Raw genomic sequence first — 22,442 nt, 5'->3', positions numbered from 1 at the left:
CACCTATCAAAAGAGAAAGACTGGGGCCAGGGATTTAGCTCAGTGGTTCCAGCGCCTGCCTAGCAAGCTCAAGGTCCCGAGTTTGATCTCCAGTACCAAAAAAAAAAAAAATTATTAAAAGAGGAAGACTGGGGTACTTCTCTTTGTGGGTGGGCCAAGCGGCCTGAGGCTCCTCGGCTGTGTTCCGGTTCCTCCCCAAGCCATGGTGAGGTCCCCGGGAGTGACTTGGAGCCACACCTTCATCTGGTGCTCTGCTTAGCCACGTGGGTGCCTGCAAGGCCCAATTCCATCCCCCCCCCTTTCTGGCTCTTCTGCTACCTGGTCCCACACTACAGAGGAACAGGGGATTATACTTCACATAGTTAAATGTGACAGATTAATAACTACAACAAATTGTCATTTTCTAAGCTGTGCTTGATGCTATAGTATGGCTGATTGTAACTTTTGGCCTAACATGTTGTGATTGATCTAATCAGTTTTCCTTCCTGGTATAAGGAAAATAAAATAGCCTCAGAGTCATTAGAGCCTCAAAACCTAAACACAAGCCATATCTGGAAGACACCTCTGAAAAGCAATCATTCCACAAGGGTTTTAAACACAACCAATAAAGATACTTGCATTAAGCAATTTTGAAATATCAACCCAGGAATTAAACCAAGGACAGTACCAAAAACAAAAGTGAGAAGACATTTAAGCAAGGCACAAATTCAGGCTTCCACACCACAAAGAGGAAATTCTGGGGAAATGAGGTGGAAAAGTCAGATAATCAACCACCTGGACACCCTGAACTGATAGCACAGGAAGTAACAAAACAGATGCATGAGGCTCTAGAAAAATTCAAAGCAGAAATAATCTCCCAGATAAATACAGAGATGGTGAGTAGAGTGAAAGACATGATTAGAGGCTCTAGAGCAAAAATAGACAAGAAAATAGATGAGATCAGAAATATGCTGGAAGCCATGAATTCCAGCATAAGAAAGAAATGGAAACCATTATTGCCCAACATAAGAAAGAAATGGAATCCATGAAACAGATTCAAATAGATATTCAGGAGATTAAAAACTCCATTGAAAGCATGCAGGGCAGACTAAGAGAATCTGAAGACAGAATATCAGATATAGAAGACAGGATCAATCCTACCACTCCAGGCCCAGATGAAGGGGCTTCCAGGCTGCCATCCATCCTGCCACTCCTGGCACAGAGGTAGGGGCTTCTGAGCCACCATCACACTGCTCCTGGTCCAGAGGAAGGGGCTTCCCAGCCACCATCCCTCCTGCCACTCCCAGCCCAGAGGAAGAGGCTTCCAGGCTGCCATCCATCCTGCTGCTCCTGGACCAGAGGTAGGGGTTTCTGGGCCACCGTCCTACTGCTCCTGGTCCAGAGGAAGGGGCTTCCCTTCCACCATCCCTCCCGCTGCTCCCAGCCCAGAGGAAAGGGCTTCTAGGCTGCCTTCTGTCCTGCCGCCCCTGGCCCAGAGAAAGGGGCTACTGGGCCACAATCCATACCACAGCTCCCGGCCCCTATCCCACCTCTCCCAGCTCAGAGGAGGTGAGGCATGCAGGTGCCAACAGCACCCCCATGGCCCCCCAGGCCAAATGAGAAAACACATAAATAAGTCTCAAAACCAGACTTCCAGATCACCTAGAGTAACCCCAAAGGGAAATGAGATGGAACACTCTGATACTCAACCACCTGGACCCACTGAACTGGCAACAAAAGGGGATCTGGAAAAAATGAAATCAGAAATAATTTCTCAGATAACAGGAGAAATTGTGGCCCTAGTACAAGACATGATTAATAAATCTATAGAGGAGATGAGGAACATGATGGAATCCCAACATGGGAAACAAAAGAAATCCACGAAACAGATGCAAATAGATTTCCAGGACATGAAAAACTCCACTGAAAAGTCTACACAGCAGAATGAGCCAATGTGAGGACAGAATTACAGATATAGAAGATAAGATTGCAATTAATGACCAGGAAAAGAAAAATTGCTTCAAAATGATAAGAGAACCTGAGAAATCAATCCAGCAGCTGCTAGATGATGCAAAGAAGAATAACATAAGACTGATTGGAGTCAATGAAGAAACAGGAGAGAGTGTAGAAAAAAACTCTTCAAAGAAGAAATGGAAGAAAACTTCCCAAACAGGGGAAAATAATTTGACATACAGATAAGTGAGGCATATAGGACTCCAACTAGCCTTGATCAAAAAAAATCTACACATGGGCATATAATTGTTAAGATTCCAGAAACTCAACAGAAGAACAAAGTTCTCCAAGCAGTCAGAGAAAAGAAACAAATCACCTACAAAGGAAAGCCCATCAGAAGCACAGCAGACTTCTCAACATAAACCATCAAGGCAAGAACAGCTTGCAGTGACATATTCCAAGCCCTAAAAGAAAACAGCCTCCAACCCAGATTGATGTACCCTGCAAAACTATCTTTCAAAATGGATGGAGAAATAAGATACTTTCATGACAAAGAGCTCCTTAGGAACTTCGTGAATACCAAACCAGCACTCCAAAGAATTTTACACAATATCCTAGGAACAGACATTGAGGATCACAACCCCAGGAAGCAAAGCAGAATGAACCCATCTGGCATGACAAGAAATTAAATGTAAAGGGGGAGAACCCCACAAAAAGAAAAAGTCATGGCAATGACAAGTGAATACATTTCAGTTATAACCATCAACATTAATGGTCTCAATTCACCAATCAAAAGAAATAGACTGGCAGAATGGGTCAAGAAGCAAAATCCAACAATATGCTGCATACAAGAAACACACTTAATTCAAAAGGAAACTCATAGACTGAAAGTGAAAGGGTGGAAAACAATACTGCATGCGACAGGAACCCGAAAAAAAGCAGGAGTAGCTATCCTCTTGGCAGATCAAGTAGATTTCAAACCAACACTGATTAAGACAGATGAAGAAGGACACTACATCCTTGTAAAGGGAACAATCCAAGAGGAAGAGGTGACAATCATAAATATTTATGCACCAAACACTAGTGCACCCAACTATATAAAACAAATACTAATGGACCTGAAAAGCCATATATGCACTAATACAATTGTAGTAGGGGACCTCACCACCCCACTGTCACAAATAGATAGATCAACTAGACAAAAAATAAGTAATGAAATACTAGAACTCAATCGAACTCTTGAACAAATGAACTTAACAGATGTTTACAGAGTCTTGCACCCCACAAAATCAGAATACATATTCTTCTCAGCTGCACATGGGTCATTCTCCAAAATAGACCACATGCTCACACATAGAACATGTTTAAGTAAGTGCAAGGGAATTGAAGTTATCTCCTGTATATTATCAGACCATAGTGCAATGAAATTGGAGATCAACAGCAAAAGAAACAGCAAGAATTGCATAACCACATGGAAATTGAACAACACACTTCTGAATAACCAATGGGTCACAGAGGAAATTAAAGAAGAAATCAGACACTTCCTTCAATTAAATGATAATGACAATACAACATATCGGAATCTATAGGACACAATGAAAGCAGTCTTATGAGGGAAATTCATAGCAGTGAATATGCATATTAGGAAAACAGAACAAGACCAATTAAACAACCTGATGCTGAACCTCAAGCTTCTAGAAAAAGAAGAGCAGGACAACCCCAAAGCTAATACAAGGGAGGAAATTATAAAGATCAGAGGAGAAATCAATGCAATGGAGACTAAGAGAATGATACAAAAAAACAATGAAGCCAAGAGTTGGTTCTTTGAAAGAATCAACAAAATTGACAAACCTTTAACCAACCTTGTCAGAAAAAGGAAAGAAAAGGCCCAAATCCATGCAATTAGGAATGAAAAGGGTGAAATTACAACAGACCCAGAAGAAATCCAGAGGATCATCAATACCTACTTCCAGAACCTACACGCCAATAAGATGGACAACACAGAAGAAATGGACAGATTCCTAGATACATATGAATTACCAAAGTTGAATGAAGAAGACCTAAAAATTCTGAACAACCCAATATCAACCAATGAAATTGAAAATGTAATTAAAAGCTTATCACCTAAGAAAAGCCCGGGCCCTGATGGCTTCACTGCTGAATTCTACAAGACATTTAGAGAGGAACTGCTGCCACTACTGTTTCAACTCTTCAATGAAATTGAAAGGGAAGCAATACTTCCAAATTCATTCCTGGAAGCAAGCATCACCTTGATCCCCAAAGCACAGAAAGACCCAACCGAAAAGGAGAACTATAGGCCAATCTCACTAATGAACATAGATGCAAAAATCCTTAATAAGGTAATGGCAAAAAGAATGCAAAAGATCATCAAGAAGATCATACACCCTGAGCAAGTGGGATTCATCTCAGGGATGCAGGGATGGTTCAATATACGAAAATCAATTAATGTAATACACTATATCAATAGAGCCAAGGACAAAAACCATATGATTATCTCCATAGACACAGAAAAAGCATTTGACAAAATCCAACATGCATTTATGATAAAAACCCTACAAAAAATTGGAATAGATGGTCTCTACCTCAAACTGATAGACGTCATCTAGGAAAAACCAACAGCCAGTATCATACTAAATGGTCAAAAACTGAAATCCTTCACACTAAAATCAGGAACAAGACAAGGATGTCCACTATCACCACTCTTGTTCAATAGAGTTCTGGAAACATTAGCCACGGCAATTAGACAAGAGAAAGAAATAAAAAGAATAAAGATAGGAAATGAAGAAGTCAAATTGTCATTATTTGCAGATGACATGATACTCTATATAGAAGACCCCAAGAACTCCACCAAAAGTCTTCTAGACTTAATAACCAAATTCAGTCAAGTAGCTGGTTACAAGGTCAACACACAAAAATCAATAGCTTTCCTCTACACCAATGACAGACTCACTGAGAGAGAAATAGGGAAAATAATTCCTTTCACAATAGCATCCAAAAAACTGAAATACCTAGGAATCATCCTAACCAAAGAAATCAAAGACCTCTTCTCTGAAAGCTATGGCACTCTGAAACGTAAGATTGAAGATGATATCAGAAAATGGACAGACATCCCCTGCTCCTGGGTAGGAAGGATTAATATAGTGATTCGGCATGTGTTCCGCGCGACTGGGGACCTCGGCAGTGTGTGGGCAGACCTGCCTGTCTGCAGCGGGCTGATTCGGTGTCTCCCAATATTTGTCTATTATGAATTGTGCTGCTACAAACATGGGTACACAACACCATTGCCATATGATGTCTTTAGCACTTGGAGAAAATACCTAGAAGAGGAATAGCTGTGTGTTATGTATATGTACCAATCCCCTATGATGAATGTAATCATTATGTACTCCAAAATTTTACAACAATAATATTTTCATTCTAGAAGAAAATTCAACAAAATATCTTACATTTTGTCATGGGTCAGGACAGATGTCTTCTCCATCCTATATGTACCAATAACACCATGAGGATGATTTGACCACTTGGCTCCTTTTGAAGAAGCCCCTTGAGCTGGGGATTTAGCTCAGTGGTTCCGTCGCCTGCCTTGCAAGCATGAGGTCCTGAGTTCGATCCCCAGTACTCAAAAAAAAAAAAAATTTTGAAGAAGCCCCTAAAGATGGAAGCCCAGAAGGGTCAGACACTCAAGAGTCATCATCATCATAGGCCTGTCACACCCATTTTTTATAAAAAATACCACAGCCACCAATGAATGTACCAAATATGAATGTGGGTAATCCCTTTCTTCTTGGGTGCACTACTATTATCTTCTTTAAAATATTCAGGTTCTAGTTGTCCAGTCCATACAGATGAGTTAGGAAGGGGTTAGATAAAATGCCTCCTCCCTGCCCTTTATTTGACATCTAAGGGGCTACCTGAACAAGTCCCGTGGGATGATGTATTCCTGTATCAGGATTGCTAAGCTCTAACACTCCAAGCACTAGAGTGGCTGACATTGACTCAGCCCCCACAATATACACTCTTCTGAAAACTTCTACAGCTCTTTACCCTTGCACAAAAAGAATTCAAAGAAACACAGAGTCTTGAATGAAAATGATTTATTTCCCTTTCCTCAGCCACTGGGATCTGATAGTTGGGAGAATAAGGCAGCATGTCATAGCAAGAAGGTGTCAGCGATAGAACAAAAGTACAGCTGCCTCTGTTATCTCTTGGCTGCTCCTCAATCCAATATGAGTTCCATAACCATTCCAATCAAAGGCAGAGAAGTCTCCACACTGCACAGGATTTCCCTGTGGGAAGTATCCTCCTCCACCAATGCAGTGCTACAAAAGAAGGAAAAGAGGAAAAGATGATGAGAGTTCAGCTGGTGAAGCTAAAGGTATTTTAATGGCAAAGTCTTTATTCCTCATGGGAATTTCTATTATTACACCCATGAAAACCTCTGCTCCTATAAGAACCAAGATACATCATGTAAAGGTACAAGATCTCAATGGTGAATGTAACTCTATTGTATACTTAAAATGTATCAATAAACTAAATGGGAAAAAAACCTCTGTTCCTTTAACTTTATTTCCATCATGTCTCCTCCTGACTTTCCATTCACTTTTCTAGACATTCATGCTCAGCATCCTTGGTGGGATTCTTTATGAATTCCTTAGATGCTGCTCCCTCTAAGGAGACACATCTCCCTCATGCTTAAAGATTGTAGGACTCTCTTTGGCATACACCCTTTACACCAAAATTGCAAAAGAGCCTGCAGCTCTCCCAATACCTCAACCTCTCTGAAACACTAATGACTTTGAACATGCTGTTCTTTCAAGCTACATGTATACTTGCATGTATATTCCATAGATTTCTATCCATCTCTCAAGAATCATCTGAGAAGTTACCTTTTCTGCAGTCACTGCTCTGACACCCCCAGCACAGTTACATGCTTTTGTAGCCCCTAGTTGTTTCTGTTTTCTTTGGGACAAGGGGTTGTTGGACATCAAAGCCAGGGCTTCACACATACTAGGCAAACACTGTAACACCACAACCTCCTCAGGCCTCCTGTTACTATATATATATAACTTTTACATGTATAGTAAACTATATATTAATATATATTAAACTTCAGATTCTTCACATATTAATTTCATCTTTGGCTCAATATCTTGTTAGATGCTGGACAGGGAACACATGATTTTGTGCTGCTGTACAGTACAAAAGCTTTTCTACAGAAGGGGTGGTATCTGCACACTGCATCACTCAGGCTTTGGGCCATGACTGAGAGCTGTCATAGTAGACAGGTTGTCACAGTGAGACCTGTTCCTTTGGTGCCATTGAGTCACCATTCTCCATTATGATCACAGGGTCCTCCTTGATAGCAAGGCTGCCTCAACCTAACTGGGAAAGACAAAGCTGAGGGCTGAGAAATGAAAGCAAAATGAGATCTTCAGGGTCACCAGTCAGCAGCTCAGGATACTTTATTCAGATTGTTAATTTGAGGAGAGCTGGGTCCCAAGTGAACACCCTCTGTATGGACTGCACAAGAGCTCCCTCTGTCATGCTGGAGAAAATGACATCTTCTGTCCACACACCCCACCTGACCAGCCTCACACCCAGGGTGTAACTTGATGAGACCACTCCATAACATGTGTTCCTCAGACTGTATCTCAGATTGCATCTCAGACAGCCCCTGCCAGTCTTCTCAGATCAGATGAGACACTTCCCCTTTATCCTCCAGCCTAGCTCCTGCCTTTCCTGCCACCACTGCATCTGCCCCACAGCCTTCCCCCTCCTTTACCTGCCACGATTGTTCAATCTTTTAACCCTTCACCCACCTGGACCTTTCTCTCTTTAAACCCATACCCACTAAGACAGAGAGAGACTCATTCTATTTTCTGTGTTCCTGAAATCCAGTGCTGATCACAGAACACTTTGGGGTAAAACCAACCCTCCCTTGATGTCTGGTCAAGTGCAAACATGTCTGCCCTTCCCTCTCACCCACATTCCATTACAGCCCTGTGTCTCAGCTAGAGGCATCCACTGTTGACCTTGTTACTGCTCTCATTATTTCTCTTTGCTCTCTATGGGGAATCTCCCTTCCTCTATTCCTCTTCCTCTCCCTTAGCCTATCTTCTACAAAACCGGAAACCTCTCCATCTCTACCCTGATCTAAAGCCCAAATGCCTAATTTATTTTGTAATGCTGCTTGGCTACAATATAAGCTTGAAAATGGCTCTCAGTGGCCTGGAAAGGGCACCTTTGATTTTTCTATCTTGTGGGACTTAGATAATTTTTGCCAAAGACTGGGAAAATGGTCTGAGATACCCTTATGTCCAGGCATTCATTACACTCCATAGTCTTCCTGCTCTGTGCTCCACCTATGATTCCTCTCAAATTCTTCTTCTTTCTCTCTCATCTGTACCCCCTGCAGTCTGCTCCAAAGTAAACTCTCCCTGACAACAGATCCAAGTGACCTCACTCTTCTCTGACAGCTCTCCATCCCTCCTGCAGTGGCTGGAGACACTGCAGCTCTCTCCCCTCCCCCAGAGTCTCCAGCCACCAGGACTGGCATAGCCACTTACCCCCCTCCTCCAGAGCTTCCTACCATGGCCATTGCAGCCACTTCCCACCCTTACCATGAGCCTTCTGCCACTATCCCCAGCCAGCACTTTGCCAGGCCTCCTATTTATCCAACACTACCTACTGACTCTAACCCTCCTCTGTATGCTGCTCCTGGCCCTACACCATACCAGACCTGGTCCAGACTACAGTTTGGCCACTCACCCTCAGCCCTTGCCTCAACTCCAAATCCTTACCCTCTGCCCCTCAGTTCCCACTCTGTGAGGTGTCTTGGGCAGAAAGAATAGTCAGAGTTCATATTCCTTTCTCTCTGACAGACCTCTCCCAAATTAACCAGCATCTGGGCTCCTTCTCTTCAGACCCTAGCCAATATATCCAAGAGTTACAATACCTAAGTCAGTCATAAAACCTAACCTGGGCTGATTTAAATATTATCCTTACCTCCATGATCTCTCCAGATGAGCAAGAATGAGTAATCTTCCTGGCCCAATCATAGGGGATGAACACCAAATTGCTCAGGCCACCCTTCCAGTAGGCACTACAGCCTTCCCCAGGAGGACCCAAACTATAACTATCAGGTAGGATCTAAGAACTTGGTTGGCTATCTAGTAGAGGGGCTCCACAGGGTGGCCCATAAGGCAGTCAATTTTGACAAGCTTAAGGAGACCACTCAGACCAGAGGTGAAAATCCAGCCCAGTTTAAGACTCTCCTGGCCACTGCCCTTAGGCAATACACAGCATTAGACCCAGAAAAACCAGAGGAACAACTCTTCCTTAAGATGTACTTAATTACTCAGTCTGCCCCAGACATTCATTAAAAATTACAGAAACTGGAGACTGGCTCTCAAACTCCATAGCAAGAGCTAATAAATTTGGCCTTTCAAGTTTTTAATAACAGGGACAAAAGTGCTCAAAAGTGGTGCATTTCTGAGCTGCAGATGCTGCCCTCTGCCATAAGAAACCCCTCAAAGTCAACACTGAGTTGACCACAAAGGGATCAAAGGTGCCCCCAACTTGAAGCATCCCTCTGAGGCCATGTTTCAAATGCCACCAGAATGGTTACTGAGCTAAAGAATGACTACAGCCTGAGATTCCTTCCAAGCTGTGTCATTCCTATGGAGATCTCCACTGGAAATCAAACTGCCCAGCACTGTCAGCCACCTCTGGGTCACAACCCCAGTGGCCCCTGACCAGCTCCTTCCCAGACCTTCTTGGCTTGGCCACTGATGACTGATGTGGCCCAGAAGCCTTGGAGGTCCTCAAGAGTACCACAGATGACAAACACCAAGTAATCTTACAGTGGAGCATAAGTCCATCCCTATTCTGATCAATACAGGCACCAGCCATTCCACCCTTCCTTCTTTGAAAGGACTGGTCTTTCTGGCCACAACTACTATTGTGAGCATTGATGGCAAAGTCTTCAGAACTTTAAAAACTCCCCAATCATGTGTCAGTTAAGTCAACACCTTTCCCCACACTCATTCCTAGTCATCCCCCCCCCCATGTCCCATTCTCCGTTTAGGGCAAGACATCTTGACCAAGTTGTCAGCTACTCTGACCATCTCCAGGACACAGCCAACACTTATAGCTGCCTTACTGTTTCCTTCTCTGCCCCCTTGTGAGTCCCATCATCTCCCTTCACCTCAACCCCAGGGTCTTGGATACTTCCACACCGTCCCTGGCTTCATCACAACAACCAGTCACCATCCCTCTCAAGCCTAACCACCCCTGCCCAGTGATGGTATCCCATTCCTGATCTGGCTTTACAACCTATTATCTCTCACCTATTGTGGCATGGTCTCCTAATCCCTATCAACTCTCCTTAGAACACCCCTATTCTCCCGGTACAAAAGGTAGATGATTCTTAAAAGCTGGTACAAGATCTCCATGCTATCAATCAGATTGTCCTTCCCATACACCCTGTAGTGCCTAATCTCTACACACTCTTATCCTCCATTCCCCAATCTACCACTCATTACCCTGTCTTAGATCTGAAAGATGTTTTTTTCACTATCCCTTTGCACCCTTCCTCACAGCCTCTCTTTGCCTTCACCTGGACAGATCCTGAAACTCATCAGTCCCAACAGCTAACCTGGACCATCTTGCCACAGGGTTTCTGGGATAGCCCCCACTATTTGGTCAGGCTCTTACCTGTGACCTACTCTCCTTTCACCCTTCTTCCTCTTGTTTCATACAGTATGTAGATGACCTCCTCCTCTGCAGCCCATCCTATGAAGCATCCCATAAAGACCTCCTCTTATTACTACAACATCTAGACTCCAAGAGGTAACATGGCTCTCCCTCTAAGGCCCAAATCTCTTCCCCACATGTCACCTATCTGGGCATCATTTTACACAGATATACTTGAGCCCTACCTCCAAACCATATCCACTTGATCTCCCAGATCCCAACTCCCACCACCAAACAACAGCTCCTTTCCTTTCTCAGCATAATAGGATACTTACACCTCTGGGTGCCTGGCTTTGCTCTCCTCACTAAACCCCTCTACAAGCTTACAAAGTGAGATCCCACTGAGCCTCTAGGTCACAAGACCTTCCCTCACTCATTCTTTCGATCTTTAAAGAAGGTCCTGCAGAGAGATCCCTTCTTGACCCTTCCAGAACTCACCCAACCTTTCAGCCTTTTACAAAAGAATAAGGGGTATGTGCAGCAGGAGTTCTGACACAGGGTTTCAGCCCACATACAATCAAGTTCTTAACCAAACAGCTTGACCCCACCATCTTGGATTTGCCATCATGCCTGCAGGCATCTGCTGCAGCAGCCCTGTTACTCTTAGAAATACTGAAAATCACTAGACATATTCCACTCATGCTTTACTCTTCACACAACCTTCCAGGATGCATGTCTTCATCCTAACTCTCACACTTTCTCTCCACATCTCATCTTCTCTAACTCTATGCGCTATTGATAGAAACTCCCATGGTTACCACTGCCTTAGGCCCTAATTTCAACCTGGCTTTCACCTTATCAGCACACCACCTTTTTCTAAAAACCCTGACGCACATGACTTGATGTCTCTAATACACCTAGCAACCTTCCCTTTTCCTCACATTTCCTCCTTCCCTCTTCCCAAATCTAACCATACCTGGTTCACTGACAAGAGTTCATACAAGCCCACCTTTAGTTTCCCTGAATGGGTGGGACATCCTTTCAGCCCAAGTAAACAGGACCCTTCCTGGTCATCTACAGCACTCTGATGGCTGTCTTGTCTATGAGACCCTCCCCATTTGGTACATCATTCTAGGGTAAAGCTGTGTCCAGCTGATAACTCGCCTAGTTGCTCCTTGTGGAAATTGCAAGTAATCTTCCCTACTTCCCTCAGGCTGACCTGAGTTCCAGAGGATACTTAAATGCTTTGCCTAGCCTGCCACTTCACCCACTTCCTTCATTCAGTCTGCTTTGATCTTACTTGGCTTCACCGTCAAACCTCTACCCTCCAGTTTTTTCTTACATAGATAGAAGATCTCTTTTTTCAGCGCACTCTGTGTGACTTTTTCCCAAAAGAGATTGAATTATTTCCCTTTCTTCTCACCTCCTTCCTGTTCATTGATTGATAAAGAGAACCTAAAACACCCTCTCTTCCTACTATATGCTTTCCTGTGGATTTTACTTATGCTCTTGTTATGGCCATAATTCAATTGTCTTTTGCCCCAGGGATGGAATCATTTCTTATGCTCATGTTCACCCTCACCTTAACTAGATTCTTCTCCTCCTCCTGTCTGCACTTCTTTATCTGGCTGGCCTTCCAGTTCCTTTCACCATGCCTCATGGCTACAACATCAGTACTTCTCCTAGCAGTTCCTAATTATCTCAGTAGGACTCTGCAGTTAACTCACTCTGTGCTGAACCAGTCCAATCCTTCCTTAGCCAAAAATTACCTGCCTTGTATTGCCATTTCCTCAGCCACCTATATGGCCACTCCAGTCCCTCCCTAGGTCTGGGTCCTTACTAATATTACATACTGTCCTCAATAGGAAGCAAAGGGCCCAATTCAACTCTTAAACAAAAGGTGCTCACTCAATTTTCCCATTAGTAAAATGACCAAAAAACCTCAGGACATGCAGCCTGACTAATTTAGTCTTATATCACTAACCTCTCCATATATGAGAGCTCAACAAAGCCCATATGTGGCCCTATAGCCAATGATACTAGTCTGACTTTCCAAGCCCCCATCTGCACTCAGCATAATCTATTCTCTGATAGACCACTAGAACATCTACTCCCCTACAAGTGTAACTATACATTATAATTACTGGCCCCAGCTGACTATATCAATTACGAGGTTGTTCAAGATGACACATTCACTCAGCCTGTCCATTTTTCTGACCCTCCTAAAATTACAACCACATCATTGCCTAACAGTCAGATTTCTGTAATTGCCACTATATCCTATGCATGACAATACATACATGGACCCCCTGTCACCAGTCTCCCACTTGCCCAGATTGCCTTATCTTCTTCACCTTTACCTACTGCTCACAATGGTTTCTAATAGATACCAAAAGATTCTTCTTCCAATGGGAAAATAGAACAGTAAACACCAGCAAAATCTCATCAGGGCCCCTTCCATCCTTTAACAGAAGCTGTTCTGTCAGGTACTCTAGGCAGCTGGGATAATGAAAACAAAAAACTCAGATCTCTTTAGCATCAATAACCAATTCTTACCCAACCAAGGCATTTTCTGGCTATGTGGAACATCCACCTATCTATGCCTCTCCATTAACTTGACTGGCACCTGCACCCTAACATACCTCAGCCCAAAGACAGATATTGCCCCAGGAAACCAGAGCCTGCCTGTCACCATCAGAGCCCCAATGCAACAACATAGAAACCTACTAATAATACCACTGCTTGTCAGTCTACGTATCACCACAGCCATGGTGACCAGAATATCAGGACTACCTCCCTAACTTCCTACCATTCCCTATCCCAAGAACTCTCTAGCAGCCTCAAAGACATAGCTGCCTCCCTCTTACAAAACCAGTTACATTTCCTGGCCATGGTGAATATTCAGAACCACAGAACTCTGGACCATTTCACAGCTGAGAAGGGAGGCTCATGCATCTTTTTAAGAGCAGAATGTTGTATGCACACAAATCAGTTAGGCATAGTATGAGATGCATCAAAAAGGCTAACTGACAGAACTGCAGAAATCAGACAGCACATGTCCAACTCTTGAACTGGTATTTGGAGCTGGACCACATGGCTCCTTCCATTAGCTGGCCCTCTTGTCTGTATTCTCCTCCTTCTCCTCTTTGGGCCATCCTCCTCACGGTTCTCTCAGGATTCCTCCAAAATGAAGTTAAGGCTATCACCAATCAGACAATCCAACAAATGCTCACTCTGAATCCCCGGTATCCCGTGTCCCAAAAACTCTCCTGATTAAAGGTGTCCATGCTGTCCAACAGGTCCACCGTTAAGCAGCCACAAGGAACAATGTCCAATTCCTCTACCTTTTTTTCCCTTTTATAACAACAAAGAAACAGGAGTGTCATGCTCGAGGACATGATATACCCTGGTCACCACAACACCTTTTCCCCAGTTTGGCCAGAGTCAAGCCCATTCACTCTTGGCCACAAGCCAAGCCTTACTGACTGAGAAAAAACAGAATGAGTCTAATTTTCTCTAACTTAGGTGGACATCAAGGTTGCTGCAAGTAACAGATAAGTACATCTTCCCAGGATTAAGTACCCATTATGACTTCAGGCCAAAGTCTTTTGTGGGAGGAAAAGGATGGATTGAGTGAGTTCCACTACAAGATATCCAAGACTATCCTGAGAGTCACTCCACAGGGTGTGCATATGTGCAAGTCTGGGCACGATGAGAATCACCAGATTGTATTCTGGGTTTTGTTTTGTTTTGTTTTGTTTGATTTTTGGTACCAGAGATCGAACTCGGGACCTTGCACTTTCGAGGCAGGTGGCAGAGCCACTGAGCTAAATCCCTGGCCCCCAAATTGTATTCTGAAAATTAAACCTCAGGTGGAGAATGACAAGCTGGGAGTTGGTCAGTCTTAGCTCCAAAATTTTGCATGGGATGTTCCTGAACATAAGCCTCACCATAAACCCAAGCAATTGAGTGTATTATCCCAAAAGCTGAACAAAAACCACTGATATATTTGAAGCCTCAATCCTGGCTTTTTGGTCCCCAAAAAGATAAAACATCTGTACCTGGACAGAGTCCTATACCTCTGGTCTCTGAGACCCAGGGGTGTGCAAAGAAGCCACACTCAAATACACACACACAAATTACAATGCTATCACACTACACACAAAAACATATACTCACTCACACACACACACTGACAAATAATGCATTGCTCACGGGTGCTTTAGTGCCCACAAAGAGTCACAATCTTGGTGTTACACCCACGACCTTAATTTCAGCACACAGGGCATTCGCTGCTGTCTCATAATTAAATACTCTAAACTGGACAAATCCTGTGGTGAATTCATCTAGAAAAAAGAGGAAGAAAACAAAATTCAAAGCAGATAGTGGAAATAGCTCCTGTGGGCCAGGCCAGAAACTGTCTCTGCCAGGCTCAGGCTCCAGCCCAACACTTCAGCAGTGCAAGTGGGCCCAAAACCACTGTGCCAGTGGCTGGTTTATGTCAAGGGCCAAGTCTGGCCAGAAGGGATCTTGCCACACCCCAAAGCCCAAGAACTGGTCCTCACAAGGTGCCCTGGACCGGCAGAGGCTTGCAGAGAGAAATTCAACAGTGTGAGACAATCACCAATAACATCACTAAGGGCAGATTACAGCAACTGGCAAGTGCACTCACACTGAGCCTTTTCACACTTTTCTTGTTCTCTTTCACCTTAAAGTCTCAAATCCCAAATCTGCATAATAACTGCTGGGCATTTTATAGCACAGGCTCAGCCTCTATGATGGATATGCTGCCAAATATAGATTCACATTAAACAAACTTAAAGTTAACCTTTATAATAGAAATATAATTATCTCAATATTGTTGGTCTGCCCTGTGCACATAAACCTGGCTGGTTCTTAACAACTTACTGAGGGGCTGGTAATAAGGTTGCTACAAATAAAGTCTGGAGCCAAATTTCTCCAGTCCACATTTTGACTAAACCATACCTTCCCTTGAAATAAGGTAAATTCTTAAACCTTTCACTATTTGTTTTCTAATCTGTACACAGGAGTTAATACTAGTTTAGGCCTCAAGAATAGCTGTGCTAGCTGAGACAATACTGTAGGAAAACCAGGCTATGGTAGGTAATAGATAACTGCTACCCATCATAACTGAATTCATTATCTCTCCTACAAAGATTTCAGAGGAGCACTAAAGACTTACTGTGGCCATTAGGTGAGTAATAAGATGCTAGTTTCTTAGCATCGCCAAAATCATAGGCCACAGGTATCGCAGGACCATTATCAGTCCAACACTTGCCTGCTCCATATTTCACTGGGTATTTCTAGAGGAAATAAAGAAGTCATTGAGTGACACCAATACCTTTGGCTCTCACAGGGATGCTGTGTGGAGAGGAAACATTCTGTTCTTGATAACAGAGATTATTTCAGAGCCAAGCAACATAAGAATCTTTCCCTTTCCCTGAGCCTCTCCAGCATCTCAGCCCCATTTGAGCTCAATTTCAATCTCTCTCATTTGACCCATTTCAGGTCTTTCTCCCCAGATTCATTCTCATAGGTTTCTTGCTTTCCCAGGGTCAGAATACTTCACAGAATCAGAACAGAAGCCATGAGTGAATTATGGTGTAGCCAACATGAAAGAGAGACCCAGAGGAAGATGGCTCCTCCCTGACCTCAAATACCTGCTGCTCTTCAGACCCTGAAAGTCAGCCCACCCAGCATCCTGTGTACCTGGTAGAGGCCAGATCGTGTTCCAGTCTCTAAAAGAAGCCAGTTTTGGTGCAGTACCTCAGCAGGGACTTGTTCTTCCAGTTCTCCATGAGGCTATTGTTGGCCACATGCCAGATGCCCAGGTCCAGCACCTGGATGTCATAGTAGCCAGGGTTCTGGAAAACAACCAACACTGATCCTCACCATGCCAGGGGACCTCGTGAGAAAAGGAAGACACACACATAAAGCACTCAGATAAGCTGAAAGCTGTGTTTCAGTCCAGGTTTTGTGTTTTTGGGGTTTTTTATTTTGGTACTGGGATTCGAACTCGGGACCTTACACTTGCAAGGCAGGGGCATTGCCACTGAGCAAAATCCCTAGCCCTGAAAGCTGTGTTTCAAGTGAATAGATGGACAGGTGGATTCAGACACTCCAATTTTCAACAGATAATGGTTTCAACCACTATCGGGGGCAATCAATCCTCCAACTACCTAGAAAGGGGACAATGAGAGCTAAAGAGAAAAAAAGACAATAGATACTTGCATAATTTCAAAGTATATGAGGGGCCAAGAGGTCACAGAGTGGGGCAAAGAGAAAGACTTTCTGAGCTTTCCACAATTTAGTGGGTACACACAGTAATTGGAGAGAACATCAGGTGACTTAGGGGGTGGTGATCAAAGTACATGAGAAGCTGATAAAGATCTTAGGTCATGAGGCTCTTCTGCTGAGGAGGACTATATGGACAGCATTCTTACAATGGTGAGTGGAATGAGTTAGGAATTAGTCTCACCCCAGGTGAAAACTTTTTCTTTTTGTATTACCACATGGTTCTCAAAAAATCCAGGATGTCTTCATCTGATGCAAACTTGTCATTCAGCACCACAGCTTTACAGGATCCTTGAGGCCTCAGCTGTGACCAGAGGCAAAACGGAGCTATGTTTCCAAATTCCATAGCCAGCTGTCAGGCAAGGTGACATTGGGCCTTAGACAGCTATAGTTATACTTTAATTATGAAATTATTTTCCCCAACATTTATGTAGAAATGCTCAAAACAAACCAACACCAAGATGCCCCAATTTTGTTGGGCTTTGTTGGGAGTAACCTGGAATTCAAGACATATTTCTCTCATCTGCTCCAGCTGTAGCTCTGAATTCCAAACATCTTTCCTGCATACTTGTGGCCTTACCACATTCCAACTCCCATCGTTTCCAACAGGAGTGACAAGAGACACCAACCTTCTAATCATCACTTGTGGCTGCCTCTGAGGACCCAAAGGTGTTGTAGTTGGCCCAGTTGCCATCTCCCTCGGGGTAGTCTGCTCCGTTGCCGTGCTGACTGGACCAGCAATCACCCAACATGCACTGCCCATACATGTTGTTCTCATGCACACTGGCCACCAGGGTCTAGCTGCCACCCTCAGTGGTCATGTCACAGAAGGTCTGGTAGATGACGCTAGCCTTGGTGTGAAGAAATTTCAGGCCATCTGTAAGGAGAAGCAGCCCAGAGACTACCTGTCTGCGAATTCATGGCCCATCTCAGCCCCACAACCAGAACAGTTTTTGGAACAAGAAATGTAGCCCAAAGACTCCTCACTTGAGCCCTATCATATTGTGTCCTTAGGAGCACTAGAATCTCCTGAGTTCCAAAGAGCATATCCCTGTCAGTGAGACAAAATATAGAATTATCCAAATTTCCAGCAACTCTCCTCATAAAGTTAAACATAGATTTATCACAACTCATTAATTCTACTCCAAATATATACCCAAAACTTGAAGTCTGAACTCCAATTGATATTTGTACACTAATGTTCATGGCATCATTGATCACAAGATGCAAAAGGTAGAAAGAGCCCAAGTATTCTTCAACAGAAGAATGCATAAATAAAACATTCTGTGTATGTGTGCATACAGTATATATTACATATATAGTGTACATATATTGATAAAAATATGTAAACATAATGAATGAACAGGAAAGAATTATCCATGCTACAATATATATATATGAACTTTGCCAACATTATGTTAAGCAAAATAAGCCAAACAAAAAGGACAAATAATTTATGATTCTAGTTATATGAGGTAACTAGATTAGGCAAATTTATCCAGACCATAAGTAGAATGATAGGGAAAAAAAGGAACACGAATTTATTACATAGTAGATACAGAGTCTCAATTTCAGGTCATGAAAATTTTCTGGAGATGGACAGTGACAATGGTTGAATGACAATGTGAACATGATTCATGCCACAAAATGGATGTATAAAACTGAATAAAATTGCAAACTTTATCCAATATGTAACATGTGTACATTTTCCCATACATTTTATACAAAAATAAAATGAAATTCAAACCCCCAGAGCCGAAGCCCCGCGCTTGACAGGACTGCCTCACGAGCTGCAGCACTCACCACACGCACCGCTGCACCTCTGCTTGGCTTCTTTGCAGCTTCGGGGCAGAGATGGAGATGAAGAACAGCTCCATGCCTTCTGATCAGTATTGGCCACAGCTAGAGAAAATGCAGTTTCATTCCCATTGCTGATTTGACACAAAACCCAGCTTCCCCTTGTCACTAATCCCAAACTCATTCCTCCAGTGCACCAGGGCATCGCTTCCTGTGTTCAAACGTCCTGAGACTCAGTGCCATGTCCATTCAGCCCATCTGGCCCAGCATCCAGTGCAGACCTAACGTGGGCCTCCCCACACCCTCATGCTTGTGCTAGGCCCTGCTCTGGGCACTGGGCACTCAAAGGAATAAAGGCTGCCCCCTGCACAAATGAATAAATAAATGAATGAATAAACCAATAGCATAATTCCAGAGGGGATTTCCAAAATAGCAACAGAAAAGTACACTGAGAGGAATGAAACAGAAGTTCAGGAGAATGAAAGGAAGACTCAGATGAGAGTGGAGAATGGAGAGATCTGACTGGAGGCAGGGGATTGTCCAGCGTAGTATGTCTCAGTCACAGAAGTCTAGCACAAATAACAACCTTAGCTTATTCTGAGAGAATAAATAAGATTTATCAGTAGAAAGAAAGAGAAGAGAATTCAAGGGAGGAGAACAACCTGTCCAAAGGCCTAGAGAAAAGAATAAAGCAAAAGAAATTCACCATCAAAAGAAATATAGGTAGGTTAACACGGCTGAGATCAGGGGCAAAGAAGATAGTATTGATCATGGCCAAGAAACTAACACAGCCTTAGAATGAAAACCTTGAATACTGATCTTCACTTGAGTGTAAATCAGAAAGAAGGAGCCAATGACAAATTTTGTGATCAGAAGCATTCAGCTCTAAAGCACTCACTGCTTACAAGTGTATTGTCCCTGTAAGGACATCACAACATGACCGACACTTGGTTATACCATGAATAAAAGGCACTTAATAAATACTTTTTTGTGAAGAACATGTGAGAGGATATTAAGAAAAAGGTATTTTTCTCTTTCAAAAATAAATAATAATTGAGCCAGGCATGATGGTGCATGCCTGTAATTCCACCAGTTGGGAATCTGGGTAGGAGTTATTGCCATGATGGCGAGGCCAGGCTGAACTACGTAGCAAGAACTTGTCTCATGAAATCAAATAAATAAATAAATAAATTGAAGAGAAACATTGAGATGCCCTTTTCTCTTGTTGTAGAGAGGGGAGCTAAGAAGGGAACATTCGCTGGGTACAAAGTAGACCATAAATTTGTCATACAAGCCCCAAGACCAAGGCCATGGGAGTGAGGATGGCTGGGAGGACACACAGCGCTTTCCAGAGTCCCTTCAAGGTCAAAATGAGACTCACAGCCTGAACCAAGGTCCGGCCTGAGCAACACCCTCTCTGCTACAAGTCAGATCCCTCAATAGCACAGAAATCAGCACTCAGCCTACATCCAGGGGACCTCAGTGCATCTCAAAGACATCATCATCCTCTTCCAGGAGAGGCTCAGGTCCTGTGAGCAACTCAGCCTACTTGTTTTCCTCCAAACTAAGGATGAGCTGGGAAGCCTAGGCCCCTGGAGGGAGACTCACCTGCACTGCACTCTGGGGCGGCCACCATGAGGAACAGCAGGGAGCCCAGCTTGGCCATTGCCATCTAAAGAAAACCAAGATGAAGGTCACTGTTTAAACATCTTTCCTGCATGCCCTTGTCACTACTGTACTCCTATCTAGTCCCACACTGACTGAGGGGTCCTTCGCTCCCTTTTTTTAACTCCACACATCTGGGACCTAAACCAGAACTGGGCTGAAATCAGTGTTCCCCCAACTCACCTCCTCCCTCCACATCAGGCCAGAGCTGAGGGTTGCCAGCTGAGTGGGGCCTGCGTGCTTCCTCTACAGAGATGCCTGGCCAGGACCAGGGCACCGAGCCTTTTATGGAGAAATCCCAGAGGGCACTGCCCAGACCTCCAGCCTCGCCTCCCCTGGCGTGATGCCCAGTGGAGGAGAGGCTCCCGGTCTTCTCAGGGAAGGTTCTTTATTGATGATTCACAGAATTAGCTGGCACTAAGGACAATTCTGAAAGGTCACTTACTAGCATTGTTTCCAGGTTTGGGGATTTCATGGACCTATTTCCCAAAAAATGAAAATGCAAAACAGAGGTGCACTAACAAGAGTTGATGTGAATTTTGGGGCTTTTGTTTGAGTCTTTCTTCCAAAGTACAAATGTTTTTTCTAAAATTAAACATGTATCATCAGGAGCATCATTTTTTTAAAAAAATTTACAACGAAGTAGGAAAAGGATCACTTTAGAAAACGCTAAACCTTTAGCTTGAATAAATTTAGTTTGATATCATGGCTTTATTTTTTATTTCATCACTTTGTCACAAACTACTGAAACTTTACTACTGACTACCTCCATTTTAGGAATAAAGCTGATGCCATATCTTTCCTGTCCAATGTCCTTCTTCAGTTCTCAAATCCCACTCTGCTCAGCGATACTGGAATTGATCAACTCCCCCTCAGTGATATCACATACTGAATACATCACTTTACTATATAACTGACAATATGGTGATCCTTTGGAAAACACTGTGTCTTCTTAGTCATTTTCTGTCTTGCTAGGTTAAATGTAATGGTCCACACAAAATACTCAAATAAATTAATAGAATAAAATAACAGCATGCATTAAGAAAAGCTCAAGAGAAAATACACTGCCTACACTTGTGACACCATCTCCTTCCCAGCAGCCTGGCAGCCCTCAGACCTCTCATGAAGCCTAAGAGTATCCTAAAGAGGACCAAGAAGGTCACTCAGCACCAATTAGAAAACAGGTCTAATTTAAGCTTAACTACAGAATCCCAGAGATACTGACTGGATGCAGAGAACAGTAAAGAGCCAGGTCTTGATGCTTAAAATTAGTTACAGGAGCAAACAGAAAACAAAGTATATGCTGCTCAGTGCCTTCCAGAAGTTCCTGTCCACTGCATCAAGTGGCTGGAGGGGCTGCTGATATACAACAGATCTTACTGTCTGGAGATCACTCACAGTGCTTTCTCCAAGAACCGCAACATTTGTGTAAAGAGCAGAACAGCTGGTTATCAGAGTCAGCAGGCCCAATCCCAGGTTGTTAGAGAAAAAACACTGAATAGGAAGACTCAGGTACATATTTTATTTGTGTTAAAATAAAAACTGTATACATAGGAGGGGAATGGGATTAAGAAAAGTTAAAATTTGTTATATTCATGTAGTAACTCCCAGTGATGAATGTAATCATTATGTACTGCAAACATGAACTAACAAAACAATTTTTTTAAATATGGAACGCTTCACAAATTTGCGTGTCATCCTTGCGCAGGGGCCATGCTAATCTTCTCTGTATCGCTCCAATTGTAGTATATGTGCTGCCAAAGCGAGCCCAACAAAACAATTTTAAAGAAAAATATGTTTTCATTTTTATTTGACAGTTTTTCTCATTTTTGTTAGCACGTGTTTGCAGTACATAATGAAGAGTTCCATTCATCATGAATGAGTTGGTACATGTAAATACACATTTTAATTATTTTTATTCTCCTTCCCCACTCTAGTTTTTTCTTCTCTGTCTCTAGATCCCTTTCTCATTTAGAAAAGATCTATCTCCCTGATTCCTATTATCTTTCCTTGCTCTT

The 22,442-nt window shown here is 43.2% G+C and overlaps 1 protein-coding gene and 1 non-coding gene across 2 annotated transcripts; both read right to left on the bottom strand.

The window, feature by feature from the left end:
- Positions 1 to 6,061: 6,061 nt before the first annotated feature.
- Itln1 (intelectin 1) lies at positions 6,062 to 20,723 on the bottom strand. Its single transcript, XM_087190929.1, is given in 10 exon segments — positions 6,062 to 6,272; positions 7,703 to 7,719; positions 14,907 to 14,993; positions 15,851 to 15,971; positions 16,378 to 16,391; positions 16,394 to 16,532; positions 17,592 to 17,839; positions 18,766 to 18,864; positions 20,368 to 20,431; positions 20,608 to 20,723. Coding segments are annotated over 10 exon segments (957 nt in total). The 5' UTR covers positions 20,623 to 20,723; the 3' UTR covers positions 6,062 to 6,119.
- A 1,364-nt stretch (positions 20,724 to 22,087) lies between these two features.
- LOC147823967 (U6 spliceosomal RNA) lies at positions 22,088 to 22,194 on the bottom strand. The gene has a single exon (XR_015443124.1). It is a non-coding gene; the product is annotated as a U6 spliceosomal RNA (small nuclear RNA).
- Between the last annotated feature and the right edge of the window lie 248 nt (positions 22,195 to 22,442).

This window comes from Heterocephalus glaber, unplaced genomic scaffold (assembly GCF_053883595.1).
Source record: "Heterocephalus glaber isolate CG9 unplaced genomic scaffold, H.glaber_assembly_v1.0 deba00001561, whole genome shotgun sequence".
Lineage (NCBI taxonomy): Eukaryota > Metazoa > Chordata > Mammalia > Rodentia > Bathyergidae > Heterocephalus > Heterocephalus glaber.
This window is presented reverse-complemented; position numbering and strand designations above follow the sequence as displayed.